The following is a 15,639-nucleotide window of genomic DNA, read 5'->3' on the forward strand; positions in this document are numbered from 1 at the left end:
TACAGGGCTGTGGCAAAACTGATGGAGAGCATGTGTACGGCTTTGAACAATTTAAATGTGCGACATAAATACAAAATGTGATCATTCAGTAATATATTCTAAAAGGAATTGGCATGAGCTTGACTGACTTTGCACTCCCCCAGACCTCTCCCCCCCAGACACACTATGCTCATTTGGCCCCCACTCTATCCTCCGCTGGACAGGATGGGCTGCCTGACTGGCTCCCTGATCCACCCCTGCATGGAATCATGGAACGGTCCAACCTTTTGCAAGACAGCCCTGGACCACAGCAGGAGCGAAGAAGGAATATGGTGGTGCTGTGACTGCTCTGTTTTCACCTCTAACCTGCCAGTGCTCCCACATCACATAACCTCTGCACACCCCACCTCCGGAGCTGCCCGTTATGAGCGGCCTTCTGCCCTCTTGTCGCTTTCATTCTCAATGCTCTTGTGGCCTGGAGCACCGCTCCTTTGTACTGGCCATGGTCGCACTGAGTAGCAACCGGGCTTCGCCACACTGGCAGCCCAAGTCAAATCACAAGGGGAATAAAGGACACGGCATAAACCCCTGCACATCTGCCTCCCCCCACCCAGGGGTTCTGGGTGGAAAACACTTCTGTGCGATTTGGAACATGTGATGCGAGGGGGCCGATGCCAGCGAGCCTGCGCAGAGTGCTTTCTCTCACTGCTGAGCAAGCGCAGCCAGCGCCTGCCTGTCTGGAACAGAGGAGCTAGATGTCGTCTACTCTCCGCTGCCACCAGGGCTTGGAATTGGATCTCATTCCTGCTGCAATTCTGCACCCTGCGGAGTGGGCCCCCACTCTGACGTTGCCTGCTTTGCAAACTCCTGCATCGCAGACAGACTCCACAGAGAGGGCAGCAGCCTGGTGCCTTCCCAGGACCAGCTCCGCTCAGGCCAGGCTGCTGCAGCAAAGGCAGGCGTTGGAGCACATGCCTGGAAGCCACGAGGGGCGGGGGGCTGCTGCTGAGCCCCCTGCTGTGCACAGCTCCTAAGGGGCCCTCCGTGGGGCTGGGGGCCTCTGGGAATGGCAGCGTTTCCGCAGCCTCAGCCATGGATGAGAGGCCAGTCTCTGTGGCGGCAGCAAAGCCCCCGCTCTGTGTGCCAGCGCCTCTCGCCTGCTCTGCAGTCTGGTCAGCAGCACGGCGCAGCCTGGCTGGGGGGCAAGACTGGAGGACTCCCCCATTGGCGGGAGCATGCTGCCCTGCGAGACAGAGGCAGTCCCGGAGGCCGCAGTGTCCTGCAGGCTGCAGCCATGGGAAAGTACAGGCCCTGCTGCAGCATGGAGAATGGGGGAGCACGTCGCACTTTCGAACCCACATGTGAACCAACATTCAGTTATCCTTCAAAATCCACACTCCTTTGAATCTTGCAATGGAGTTCTCCTATCAAAGCATCAGACAGAGATACATATAACAGGGAAATATGTGCACAGAAATGGGAGAATTGCTTGCAAAAATGCATGTATGAAGAGAAATGCCCATAAAATGCATATACACATAGCTAACTTTGAAGACAAACAGACTCAAACTGATGTGGAAATGGAATGAACCGAACTTGAGACAGGTAAAAGAAGAACTGGAGAGAAGCCGACATGGACAGATTTGTCCCTCTCTCCCACCAGCAAGTAGCCGGGAAATGATCCGGGACACCATGGGTGCATCAGAGAGCAGGGAGGCAGGCACATACAAAGCCATGTGCTGGCAGGGTGGCCACTGGCACATTGCCAAAAAGAGGACACAGAGCTGGACATGTTAACGAAGGGGTGTTGTTACAAATCTGGAAATAATGGCAATAATTTAATCAGAAAACACAAGACATCTCCATGTTGTGGGGAAGATTGTGGCCAGGTGACTGGCGCATCTGCTGCTCTGTCTGCTGTCCAGGTGTGAAATGTGGATGGGCAGCAGTTTAAGGCCCAGCTGCTCTCCCTTCTGGTGGTTCTTGATCTTAAAACTGGGCTTGGCCTGAACAGCCTTTCAAGGAGAGGCCACCATCAACACAGAGGACAGTTCTCCATAAAGTGGCCACCATACATGCAGGTGGAGATCTGTGGGCGCACAGAGATATGGCTGAGGGAAAATTAAGGCACTATTATTGCACCCATTGTACAGATGGGGAACTGAGGCTGAGAGGAGGTCACAGAGAGACATATTGCCACAGAATTACTCTAGCCTGATGGAAGTTGAACCCAGGACAAGGCTCTGCTCACTGACCATGCTGCCTAGGGCAGTGATGGAGCAGGGTGGAAGCCCACCTGAGCAGGGGCTGGGGGCCTCCTGGAGCATCTCTCATGCTCCCTGGCCTTGCTGGGTGGTGGGAGATGCTGCACTTGGCCGTGAGAGACTCACTTGAGAGGCAAGCAGGGGGGCCTTGACGTCTTCAGAGTGGGCTGGCAGCTGGAGCGGCTAGTCAGGCTGCAGGGCAAAAAGCTGCAGTCACGGAACCCCCCCCCCAACCCACACACACACAGAGGTGGGGCCCATGTGACACCCGCAGAGAGAGGATCAGAAACTGATCGCCCCTGAAGGAGCCTAGAAAGAATCCGCCAGGGAACTGCCACCCGGCTCCCCCAGCAAGCCTGCCCATGTGGCACCGCCACTGCTGCCATGTAGGGGTCTGCCCCTCCTGGCTTCCCACCGGCCAGCCGGCTGCCTTCCTGCTATGGCACCTGGGCCACCCTCAAGTGCTGGGCCACGGAGTAGTTCTGCTGGGAGACGGGATGTGCCTTAGCCAGGGTGGTGCTGAGGCTGGTGTGCGGGGTGGCGGAAGCAGCCGAGAGCAGCCATTGACTGGACCAGTGGGTGACCGGGGCGGGGGCGGGGGGGGTGCCCAGCAGGGCCTTCCAGGTCTGCTCCGCATGCTCCTCGCCCGGCTGCAACCATCGGGGCTGCAGAGCATCAGATGGCTGCTCTTGGACAACAGCTACCTCGGGAGCTGGAAGGAAGATGCCACAGCCGTCTCGGCTGAGCTCACCATCAGCCCCTGGGGAGGCCCTCTCTCTGCCAGGAAGCCTGCCTCTCACACCTCAGGCCAGCCCCAGCTAGCACAGCCACCGGTCCCGTTGCCCTAAGGACTGGTAGCACAGAGTGGCTTTGGTCCAGTGGCCACTTTCCTTGTGAACCCCTCCCGATGGTTTTGACTGTAATTTGAACGCATTAGGTGAAGCCTTGCATGAGTAATGTACCACCCTGTAAGAACCTTGTACTGTGCTCCCTTTATCTTACTGTTGCTTGATACAAGATGCAAAAGAAAACACACGGTATTTCCCCATACGCTGCTGATCATCTTCTTCCAAAGACTTGCCCTGTCAAGTCTCCCATGCCCACCTGTAGGATGGCTTCTCATCCAGTAATGGCACTGGGAGGATTTTATAGATATCAACCCTTTATTTCAAGTAACAGCAACTTCCATAAAAGATTCATAAAGCGCTTAAAAGATGCGCTCTATGTAGGGCTACCCTTGAAGGTTCAGAAGGTGCAGCTGGTACAGAATGCGGCGGCTCACTTGATTAAAGGCAGCCGCTGGCGAGATCACATCACTCCACGGCTGAAGGAGTTGCGCTGGTTACCGGTTGTTTTCCAGGCCAACTTCAAGGTGTTGGTTTTGACCTTTAAAACCTTATATGGTTCCGGCCCAGCCTATCTTAAGGAGTGCCTCCAGCAGCACCAGACAGGCCACTCAACAAGAGCAGCCTCGGATGGCCTTCTCTCTGTCCCATCAGCCAGGACAGCTAGACTGGTGAGGATGAGGGAGAGGACCTTTTCTGTGATAGCCCCCACTCTGTGGAACTCCCTCCCTAGGGAACTCCACCATGCCCTCTTTAATGAGCTTCCGCCATGCATTGAAAACTTGGTTGATCAGGCAGACATTTGGGGTGGGCTAGGGTATTTTAAGAATGATGGCTTTACTGTAGAATTTTGTTTAAAACTATTATACACTCTGTACATCGCCCAGACTGGCTGGGTGGCCAGCCAGATGGGCAATTAATAAATGTAATAAATAACAAAATAATTCAGAAGTTAAGCGGCCGCTTGGCTGCCTTTCTTATGTGATTTAGGCTAAGAAAGTGACGCAGTTGCAGAAACTGGTAAGAGCGCGAGCACGGCTGGTTCAATTCTTTTCAACCCATCTGTAGAGGAGAGAGGTTCCCCTTTACAAATAAGGAAAAGAGCTGCCTTCCTCTTTGCTGCCCACCAAGCACAGGAGCCCAGGAGAGTTAGGTGCTGCAAGCCCTGGACGATGCGGCATTGGCACTAGTGGAGCCGGACCAGGAGCCGGCGCCCCGATGCGAGCGCAGCACTGCCGATCCCTGGCGCGCAAAGATGCATGCAGGCCTATCACAACGCCTGGCCCACTTCAAGGCACCAAGGGGGTCGCTGCCCACTGCTGGTCGCTCTGCGAGTGCCCACTGGTGCTCTGAGGAGGGATACGTCCACCCCACAAGGAATCTCAGCTGAGCAGCAGCAGAACGTGATTCCACGTTTGGCACTGCAAGGCCACCTTTTGTCTGGGGTCTGCCAAGAGTCGCTCGCTTCAACCTTGGCTTCTGTCCGGACCAGATAAAATCTGACAATAGTCTGTTCCATTGACCAGAGTTGGAATAGGTAGAAGCGGAATTGTTTGAAATAAGGGGGTATCGGCAAGATGTTCTTACTATTCCTATTCTAGCTGACCATGATAACTTGCCCACCCTCTGTCGGGGCCAAGGGCTCTCTCCAAATGAAGCCCGTTGCACTCGGAGGGCTACAAGGCACACGCTCACTCAAGTTAAAAGGCTGTTCCACGTTCAATGCGTCTTTGCCATGTGACTTTTCAGAAATGGAAAGAACTGCTGGCGGGGAGAGACTCATGGTTGGGACCACAGCAGGTGAGGAGGTGGAGTTCAAACCTCTCCTCATCTGTTATGGTGGTCTCGACAAAGATCGCTCCCTTGCAGCTGCTATTTGCAGGAGGAGATCTGCCCCCACACCCTGGCACCAATGAGCACACTGAACATCACATCCTCCTAGATTTCCTCCACTTTTAAACTGCCTTGAGCGAACGTGCAGCAGGCCTCAGCCTACTGGAAAGCCCTCGGGAGGGAGCATTTAACAGCACTTCATCCCCACGGTTTTGCTGGGCTTTGGTGCCCCTCACTCTCTAGGTGCTCCCAGAGGGCTCCTAGAACTACCAATCCAAAGGCCTGGTGCAGGTATTCTTTTTTTTTTCTGGTATGAAAAAAAGATAGAAATAGTTGTGGGGAAACATGGGAAGGCTACAGGAGGAAGACAACCATGTCACGATCCCCACATTCCATGAACCAGGGAGTGGGGTTGCACAATAAAAGCCTCACCTGGAAACACCCTTGATGTGCTGCGATGCCTGTTTCTTAATAGCTCTCCGATGCCATCCCTGCCCTCTCTGGTCCTGGCAGTGGCTGAAGCTGCCTTTCCCAAGCCCAGAGCAGTTGCAACAAGGACACTCGTCCTTGGCTAAAAGAGTTCACAGCTCCCTGAGCTAAGATCTGCAAGGGCGGGACTACCTGCAGAGGGTCCCTGGGGTGGAGATTCTGCTGGGCACTGAGCTGCTCACTCATTTCCTTGCATGCAGAGTCTGTACGGGGCCCAGGAAGAGCGAGTGCTTTGCTGAAAATCAACCCTGATCTAGGGTGGGAGGGGCGGCGGCGGGGGGGAGGAAGTGGGGCCCTGTCCCAAGACACCAGTCTCCCCCACACCAAGAGCAGCAAGGACCAAGCAAGGCGCAAAGCAAGGCTGTCTTTTATTTCTTTGCATTTGGCAGCAGAACTGGTAGAAATTAAAACTGCAATTTTGTTCTGCAACAACTTACACTAAGAACAATTAAAAAGAACAAAAACAAAACCATCTAAACCACAACCAAGAACCAGAAATGGACAAACTTGAGCCCCTTCTCATGATGGGGGTGGGAGAGGGCTGCCCCCTCCCCACGGGGCCATGGGTGGATCCCTCCCGCTGGCTCCTGGTGCCTCCCCTTGGCTTGTAGCCCAGACAAAGTGGCCACCTTGATTGTTACTATTCTTATGAATACTACGTGTAGCTCATACAAAAACAGCGGAGCACACGCCTCGCCCGGATCCCACCTTGGAGTGGAAAACGCAGCGGAAGGAGCAAGCCCAGGCAGCACATTGTAGACTGTCAGCGGTCGCTCAGCTGCCAAGTAGCACAGTGGCGGCCAAAAGGGGGGCTCAGGGTGGTCGCCCCAGACCCCCGCCAGGGGAGATGACGAGAACACAGACAGACCCCAGCCCGCCACTCGACGTTAGGCACTGAAGAGTGCCGCACACGGCGTGCCTGAAGAACGGAGGGACGTGCCTCCTGCATGGCGGAGGGGCCCCTCTGCCTGGGCACGGCTGCTGCCCAGGACAAAGGCATGTTGTTGGCAAGTGAGCTATGGCACTCTGCCTCCCGACAAAAGGCCACGCTTGGAAGGAAGACGGCCAGAAGTCCTTGGCCCGCGAAAGGAGGCAGCTCGGGGATGTGCTTAAGGTTGTGCGAAGGTGGGCTACCAATGGACACAGAACTCTGGAGGCTGGGCCCCTAACAAAGGCCTGGGCTCTCATGGCACCAGCCTCTCTGCTGCCCAAATACCTGCCCCCAGGCCTACCTGTTGCACAAGGGGCTGGCAGTGCACGACCCTGGTTTGGCCTCTTAACAAGGCGGCCCTCCCCATGTGATGGTCTCCCCACCTCCTGTCTGAGAGGGGGCCATTGTAGGCCTGCTCAGGATGGCCTCTTCCCAATGGTGGTGGCAGACAACTCATTCCCTTGGAAAACTGATGCCTCAAGGCTGAGCGACCCAAGCAGGGGCAGCTGGATGGCAAGAGGTCTCAGTGGCAGCATGCAAACAATGTTCAAAGCCGCCCAATGGCATGGGGCAGGCAGCGCCAGGAAGACCCAGCACTGAAAGAGGGCCCCCTCTTCAGCCCAGCTCTTCTTCCCTAGGTCCTGCCAAGGTGGCGGCATCTTCAGGATGCATTTGGCAGACAGGGAAACCTGCTGCAAACCCAGCTCCTGCCGGATGCTCTTGCGAGGTCCGCCGCAAGCCGACAGTCACTGGAAAGGTCTTGAGGCTGGCAGGCAAGAAGCCCCCAAGGGCCTGGCAGGGATCTGCCCATCTAGAAGACGTAGATCTTATCACGCTGGACGCAATCGAGGTCATCATCCAGAGTTAGCAACACCTATGACGAGAGGAAGGAAGGAAGAAGGAAGGAAGGAAGGAGGCGTCTGGCTGGGAAGGCCTCCTCTCTCGGGCGAGTGGGCGGAGCAAGTTAAGGCTCACCTTTCTTTCAAGAGGCATAGATAACTGTGCTTCTGTGTTAGGACGAGGGTGTGTGGGATGCTGATTCCACTTCAGTCTACAGGAACCCCCAGCCTGTGATGTGATCCAGGTGCTCTTGTAACCTCCAAGTTAGACTACTGTAGTGGCTATATATGTGGAGTTGCCTCTGAAGACTGTTTGGCAACTGCAGTTAGTGCAGAATGTGGCTGCTAGATTACTAACCAGGACTGGGCGTTGTCCGTATATCATGGTGGTGCTATGTCAGTCGAACTGGCTCCCAGTCTATTTCTGGCCCCAGTTGTAAGTGCTAGTTTTGACCTTTAAAGCACTTCACAGCTTAGGACCAGGGCACTTGTCTCCATATGTACCTGCACTACGCCCTTCAGGAGAGGGCTCCTGCAGGTGCCCTGCCTTCTGGTGAGATGGATGGCTCACAGAAAGAGGGAGAGGAGTCAGAGAGCGCGCCTTCTCAGTTGTGGCACCCCAGCTGTGACACACTCTCCCCAGAGAGGTTTGCCTGGTGCCTACCTTATTGCCCTTTTAGTGCCAGGCTTTGTATTTGTATCTTTGTATTTTCCCAAGGTTTTTTTAAAATAGTTTTAATCCTGCTGACAGTTTTATGCTGCTTTTAGGTTATTATGCTTTTTAATTTACATTTTAATTATTTCATTCATTTTGAAAGTTGCCCTGGGAATATTGATCGAACGGTGGTATACATGTATGTTTATGATTAAAGATACATGCCCATTTCTCAGAGCCCCATTGCTAGGCAGGAATATCCGAGGCCCTTAAGCAGTGAAATAATCTTGCACATTTCACTGCTCACACACTTGTTCCACAAGCACGGCACGGCTACAGATAGGGGGAACCAGGAAGTTCCCAGGTCCGCTCTGATCTTTGCCATGAATGACTTCAGCAGCCTCTCTCAGCCCCTCATCTACACTACAGGATAGCAACACAGAACTGTGTTAACAGGGTTGTTGACAAGACTGAGAGGTAACGTATGCAAAGAACTTTGGACTTGCCAAAGGCATTGTGTGCACATACTTGTAATGTTATTAAATCCATGGAGCTGGGCCCAAAGTGTTCACCGTACTTTTTATGGAATTTGGAGTAGCTAATGGAATAAGTCACATTTAGGGTGCAATGTTTAGACAGGAAAAAGACCTACAACTCCCAGCATTCCCCAGGCAGCATGGCTCTTTCCTGTCTGAACATGCATAGGATGCACCCTTACATGTTAGTTACATCCTGCATAGACTACTGCAATGTGCTTTGCATGGGGCTACCCTTGAAGAAGTTTCAGTTGGTGCAGAATGTGGTAGCAAGGCTGCTAACCAGCGCATAGTATTGGAACCATGTTACACTCATCTTGAAAGACCTACACTAGTTGCTAGTTGCTTCCCAGGCTCCATTCAAGGGGCTGGTCTTAACCTTTAAAGCCCTGAACAGCTTGGGACTTGGCTATCTAAGGGACTGCCTGTCTCACTGTGAACCTGCCCATGTATTAAGATCTGCAGAGAGGCCCCTTTGCAGGCACCATTACCTGCAGAGGCCCATTTGTTGGACATGCATGGAAAGGCTTTCTCTTGTGTCGCCCCAACTATGGAACACACTCCCTTGAGGACTACAATTGACCCCTACTCGCTTGGCCTGTAGAGAGGGGGTCAGGACACATCTTTTCAATTTAGCCTTTTAAAATGTGTCGTTGGTTTAAAGTTTTACTGTTTTTAATGTTCTTGTTTTTGTTGTTTTAAATTGTTGCACACTTTCCTGATGGCTTTTTAGCAAATAAGGTGGTATATAAATGTTAATAAGAAATTATTTTTTATTCATTTGTTACATTTACTTCCTGCCCGTTTTCCTCTTGCGAAGAACTCGAGCTGGCTTACATGGCCCTCCTCCTCCTCTCCATTTCATCACCACAGCAACCCTGTGAGGCAGGTTAGGCTGATAGTCCGGGATTGGCCCAAAGTCGCCCAGTGGGATTCATGGAGCGGAGACTAGAGCCCGGGCCGCCCCATCCCAGTCCAACCCCATAACCACCACGCCACCCTGGCTCTAGCACAGCTGACAACAGCAGACTTCCCCCTTGCTGTCCCTGCCTGCCCGCTTGCGAATATCCGGCGTCCCGCTTGGCCCAGCGCCTGCAGCGGGGCGCTGCTATGCTCTGCCCCCACTGGCCCCGGGGCAGCCGGGGCCACCTACCAGGAAGGAGCCAAACATGGCGATGGAGGAGAGGAAGTGCCAGACGTCGTGGTCATCAAAGAAGCTGAGCAGGGCGCAGTCCCGGTTATGCTCACGGGATTCAGCCGGCGTTTTCTGTGGGGGTCAGCATCAGGGCCCGTTTCCACTTGGTGGAGACGGCGCATGCTCTGTGCACAACCCGGAACTCTGCCGTGCAAGCGCGGGGCCGTGGCATGGCCTCCCCCTTCTGACCAGCCAAGGAGGAGCTGGAGCAGAGCTAGCCGCGCGGCACGGCAGGCGCACGGGGCTGCCTCGGCCACCCAGACCAATGTGCACGAGCATGGCTGGGGAAGGCGGTTCCGCCACCCGTCCCTCCCGGCCCCTGCAGGCTTGGGGGGCGGGGAGAGAAGTGGCTCACCTGCCAGGTGCTCAGACCCTGGAAGAAGAAGAAGAGGGCGAAGCCCCACACGACGGATGTGCAGACGATGCAGAGCAGGGGGATCGGCTTGAGGCGCTCTCCGCTCCGGAGCTGCAGGGAAAGGGGAGCGATCAGACCCTCGGGGGGGGGTGTGTGTGTTCCAGGGCCCGGGGCCCTTTGGGGGTGCAGAGAGGACAAGATCCTGCAGGAAGCTCCCCTGCTCCAATGGCAGAGAGCCACTGCACCGCAGGGGAGAGGCTGCTGGTGGGAACAGCTGACCCCCCCTGCCCCACAGGAGCCCCGTTGCGCCGCGGCACCTTCATGATAATGTAGAAGGCAAAGTAGAGCAGCAGGTTGCAGATGCCGATGGCCAGCAGGTAAGAGGCGAAGTCGTTGGGCCGCACGACGAGGCCGTACGCAGCGCTGTGGGAGAGGGGGCGGGGTTAGGGGGCGCGAGCAGATGGCCCTGTGCGGTTAGAGCCTGCCAGGCCCATCCAGGCTGCCGCCAGAGGCCCCGGGCAGCTTTCAGTGGTCATTTGTCTCAGCACTATTTATTCATTGCTATCCTGCTTTTCTGTCCACCTACCACCAAAGCAGCTTATATAGTATTTTTTATCCAATGCAAATTCAATAAAAACACTAACTCAACAAAAATAATCCCATATCCCTAAAATGTGGCTCAAAGGAGAAAGAGGCTAAGAGGTAAGTGGGTTGCAGGAAGCCCAGGGGGCTGCCTTTTGTCCTTCTGATTGGCTGTGAGGTCACCAGGTGCTCCTGAGAGCTCCAACTGAATTGGGGGTGTGTGGCCTGAGTACTCCCAGCAGCTGAGTGGGCGGGAAGCTTCAGTCTGTTTCCCGCCTCCCAGCTGAGCAGAGCAGAGCAGAGCAGAGCAAGCTGCTCCAGCTGGTCCAGGGACCACAGAAGCAAGCAAGCTCCCAGAGAGCGAGCGGACAGGGGGAGCAAACAGGAGTTGGCCAGGGGAGTTCTGCAGGGGAGGTCAAGGGGGAGGCCCCTAACATTTCCCCCCCTTTTATCTAACTTTTTTTTCCCATTTATTTGTCTTGTAACACACACTTCCACACCAGTGGGACTCTGCTTCTAACCTCTACTGAGTAGAGGAGCAGGCACAGGCTAGTCTAGAACAATCACAAAGCTAGACACAAAAAGGGAAAAGAGGCTATGGAAGGACAAGACTCTCCAGTGGTGGTGACCTGCAAGGTGCGTGCAATGTTTGTTTTCTTGCCTGAGAACAGCATGGCCGACACGGCCTGCAACAAGTGCAAGTTGATCATGCTGCTGGAAGAAAAAGGAAGAGGACTGGAGTGGCAACTGTTGACCCTCTGGGGAATAAGAGAACACGAAGAATTCTTGGACAGAATGGGGGAACTAGAGCAGCAAAGGGAAGACCAGAAGCTTGAAGAGCAACAGCAAGCTGAGGCAGAAGTGGGAAATGCTGAGGTGAAGAAAAATGGAGTAGAGGATACTCCTTGGAAAAGGGTGACAGTTAGGAGAAGAAGAACTAGACGCCACTCTGCACCAGTGGAAGCAGTGGAGCTGTGGAACCGATTCCAGGTACTTGAGGGTGAGACTGGAGGACAGCCTGCAGAGGAAACATCACAGGGGAACCTGTATGAGAGTGAGCAAGAGGCTGAAGGTCAGTCAAACAGAGGCAATGAAACCCAGGCCTACAACAAGAAGAGAAGAGTGGTAGTAGCGGGAGACTCCTCGCTGCGTGGGATCGAGACCCAAGTATGTCACGAAGACCCGTGGACTCGCCAGGTATGTTGTCTCCCGGGAGGACAGATTAGAGACGTGACTGAAAGGTTGCCAGCACTCATAAAGCCCACTGACAGGTATCCCTTTCTTCTCATCCATGTGGGAACAAATGATATTGCCAAGCGGAGCTACAAAGAGATCACGTCAGACTTTGAAGCTTTGGGAAGGAAACTCAAGAACTTTGGGGCCCAGATAGTTTTCTCATCCATCCTTCCAGTAGTTAGAAGAGGGATAGAAAGGGAACGAAAAATACTCCTGGTGAATGACTGGCTACGAAGGTGGTGCCGACGAGAGAGATTTGGATTCTGGGACCACGGGCTATACTTCCGGGAAGATGGGCTGCTGGCAAGGGATGGGTTGCACCTCACAAAGGATGGGAAGAATGTGTTTGGCCACAGCATGAAGAACTTCATCAGCAGGGCTTTAAACTGAATCCTACGGGGAAGGGAGACGTAATGTTGGGGGTAACAATGGATGTAGGAGCATGCACTGCAATGGAGAGAACAGCTCTGATAGCGCCCAATAATAGTCTTCAGACACATGTAGGAAGAAAGCCAGACCATGAAGCACATGGTCTTCGATGTCTATATACTAATGCCCAGAGTATGGGAAACAAACAGAATGAACTTGAACTCTTAATACAGGAGGGAAATTATGACTTGATAGGTGTAACTGAGACTTAGTGGGATGACTCTCATGACTGGAATACAGCAATTGAAGGATATAACTTGTTCAAAAAGAACAGGAGGAACAGAAAGGGAGGCGGGCTTGCACTGTATGTGAAAAATACATATCTCTGCATAGAAATACAGGAGGATGAGCTTGGTAGCCCCATCGAGAGCATCTGGATCAAAATAAATGGAGCAAAGAATAAAAGGAACCTGATGGTCGGAGTCTACTACCGGCCACCCAATCAAGGAGAAGGCGAGGATGAAATTTTTGAAACGCAAATACTCAATGTTTCAAGGAAGCATGATGTAGTAGTAATGGGGGACTTCTATTTCCCCAATATTTGTTGGGAGACAAATTCTGCAAAACATGGCCCCTCCAGGAAATTCTTGACTTGTGTGGCAGATAACTTCCTCCTACAGAAAGTAGAGGAAGGAACTAGAGGATCGGCTATCCTTGACTTGATCCTAACCAACAGAGATGACTTAGTGGATCAAGTAGCAGTTACAGGAACTCTGGGGGAAAGCGACCATGTTGTACTTGAGTTTTTGGTTCTAAGGGAAGCAAAAGCCAAGTGTAGTCAAACGCGTACCCTGGATTTTAGGAAAGCTGATTTTAATACACTCAGGACAATGATCAGTAAGGTCCCATGGCAAGCGACGCTAACGAGGAAAGGAGTCCAAGATGGGTGGGAGCTTTTAAAAAAGGAAATTCTCAAGGCACAATTACAAACAATTCCAACAAAAAGAAAACGTGGAAAACAACCGAAGAAGCCAATGTGGCTTCACAAAAAGCTTAGAGATGACATGAAAACAAAAAAGGACACATATAGGAAGTGGAAAGAAGGCCAAGCAACAAAGGAAGAGTACAGGCAGGTAGCACAGAATTGCAGGGATGGCGTCAGGAAGGCTAAAGCTGAGAACGAGCTGAGGTTAGTGAGGGATGCTAAAAACAACAAAAAGGCTTTCTTCAGCCACGTGCATAGTAAAAGGCAGAGGAAAGAAATGGTGGTTCAGCTATTAAATAAGGATGGCAAAATGATAACAGATGACAAAGAAAAGGCAGAGGTGCGCAATTCCTACTTTGGCTCAGTCTTCTCCCAAAAGAGGGTCTATGACCCCCCTGGCAAAGGCGAAGTACAGGCTGAAGGGGCAGGATTGCAGCTTCAGATCGATAGGCATATGGTCAAGGAACACCTAATTACTTTGAATGAGTTCAAATCTCCAGGGCCAGATGAACTGCATCCTAGAGTCATAAAGGAACTGGCAGAAGAACTCTCAGAACTGCTGTCTATTCTCTTGGAGAAATCATTGAGGACGGGGGAAGTGCCAGATGACTGGAGGAGGGCTAATGTTGTCCCTATCTTCAAAAAGGGCAAAAAGGAGTGCTTAGCAATGGGACCTTCTCAAACTGGGGAGAGGCAATGACTGGGGTACCGCAGGGCTCAGACCTGGGCTCAGTGCTCTTCAACATTTTTATGAATGACTTGAAGGAGGAGGTTCAGGGAATGCTGATCAAATTTGCAGATGACACAAAATTGGGCAGGATAGCTAAGACTTTGGAAGACAGAAACAAAATTCAAAGTGATCTTGATAGACTGGAGCGCTGGGCAGAAAACAACAGGATGACATTTAGTAAGGATAAATGCCAAGTTCTGCACCTAGGAAAAAGAAACCAAATGCACAGTTACAAGATGGGGGAGACTTGGCTCAACAACACTATCAGCGAGAAGGATCTTGGAATTGTTGTCGATTACAAGCTGAATATGAGCCAACTATGTGATGTGGCTGCAAAAAAGGCCAATGCTCTTTTGGGCTGCATTAACAGAAGCACAGCTTCCAAATCCTGGGAAGTACTAGTTCCTCTCTACTCAGCACTGGTTAGGCCTCATCTGGAGTACTGTGTCCAGTTCTGGGCACCACACTTTAAGAAGGATGCAGACAAACTGGAGAGGGTTCAGAGGAGGGCAACAAAGATGATCAGGGGACTGGAAACAGAGCCCTATGAAGAGAGACTGAAAGAACTGGGCATGTTTGGCCTTGAGAAGAGAAGACTGAGGAGAGAGAGGATAGCGTTCTTCAAGTACTTGAAAGGTTATCCCAGAAAGGAAGGCCAGGATCTCTTCTCGATCATGGCAGAGTGCAGGACACAGAGTAATGGGCTCAAGTTACAGGAAGCCAGATTCCAGCTGAACATCAGGAGAAACTTCCTGACTGTTAGAGCAATAGGACAATGGAACCAATTACCTAGGGTGGCAGTGGGCTCTCCCACACTGGAGGCGTTCAAGATGAGGCTAGACAGCCACCTGTCAGGGATGCTCTGACCTGGATTTCTGCATTGAGCAGGGGTTGGACTCGATGGCCTTGTAGGCCCCTTCCAACCCTTCTATTCTATGATTCTATATGATTTTATGTGAAATGAGAGAGCAGTTCACATAGATCGAAAGAATTCTAGGAAAGCAGCAGGTCACTCCATTTTAAGAAGTACTCATCAGCCACTGAAAAGTAGGAAGACGGGGAGCCTGGCAGGTCTCGGGTGAGAGTGTATTCCGCGGACTTGGGGCCACCCCTGAGAACGTCTCTTGTCCTCATCCATCTGAACCAATGTCAGGGGCCCTGCTGCACTCAGCCCACCTTTCCTTGCTGTTCTGCACGACTCCCCCTGCCCAGCTGGCAACCCCTCCTTGCCCCTGGTCAGGGCCTTTTCTGCCCACCAGCATTTACTCACAGGGACCAGTTGATGATGTTGCCCATAACCAGCAGCACCATCCGATCCTGTGAACACAAGCAGAGGGAGACAAGTCAGCCCACCACCTAGAGCAGAGGCCAATGGGGCCTCCACAGCCGGCCTCTAGGCAGGGCCAGGGTCAGGCGGCATTCCCACACAGCCTCCCACTGCCTGGGCAGTCCTTCCAGAAATGGGCGCGCCAGTCTCACGTACTCACCGTGTACATGGGCCCACTGCACTGGCGGATGCAGTCAGTGTACAGCACGTGAAACGTCCTGCGCAAGATCCCGGAGTCTGCGGAGAGACGGGCACACTGCAGCCTCGCCGAGCAGGAGTACCCTGGGTGGGTTTGCCGGAGGCTCCTCTGGGGACGCCAGCGGCGGCTGGGCTGACTCAGTCCTGTGCTCAGGGCCCTGCGTGGCAGGCACCCGAGAGGCCTTGACCCTTTGGACTGCGCCAGGCATCAGACAGGGAAGTCTCTGGGGAAGGAATTTCACAGAACGGGGGGGGGGGGGTGTCACACAGCACTGGCAGGAACCACTGAAG

At 53.0% G+C, this 15,639-nt stretch overlaps 1 protein-coding gene across 5 annotated transcripts in view; it reads right to left on the reverse strand.

Moving 5' to 3' along the window:
* Positions 1-5,761: 5,761 nt before the first annotated feature.
* Positions 5,762-15,639, reverse strand: part of SIDT2 (SID1 transmembrane family member 2) — a 31,097-nt gene continuing 21,219 nt past the window's right edge. For 3 of the 5 annotated variants that reach the window (XM_084860574.1, XM_084860578.1, XM_084860575.1), the window contains 6 exons: positions 15,311-15,387; positions 15,094-15,140; positions 10,239-10,344; positions 9,922-10,032; positions 9,525-9,638; positions 5,762-7,215 (listed from right to left, as the gene is read on the reverse strand). In XM_084860574.1, the coding sequence (XP_084716700.1) occupies positions 7,153-7,215; positions 9,525-9,638; positions 9,922-10,032; positions 10,239-10,344; positions 15,094-15,140; positions 15,311-15,387 (518 nt within the window). In that variant the 3' untranslated portion in view covers positions 5,762-7,152. The remainder of the gene's footprint in view (positions 7,216-9,524; positions 9,639-9,921; positions 10,033-10,238; positions 10,345-15,093; positions 15,141-15,310; positions 15,388-15,639) is intronic. The other 2 variants (XM_084860576.1, XM_084860577.1) reach the window with 1 other exon arrangement.

This window comes from Heloderma suspectum, chromosome 6, assembly GCF_057233095.1.
Source record: "Heloderma suspectum isolate Gila_16-S chromosome 6, 16-S_ref, whole genome shotgun sequence".
Classification (NCBI taxonomy): domain Eukaryota; kingdom Metazoa; phylum Chordata; class Lepidosauria; order Squamata; family Helodermatidae; genus Heloderma; species Heloderma suspectum.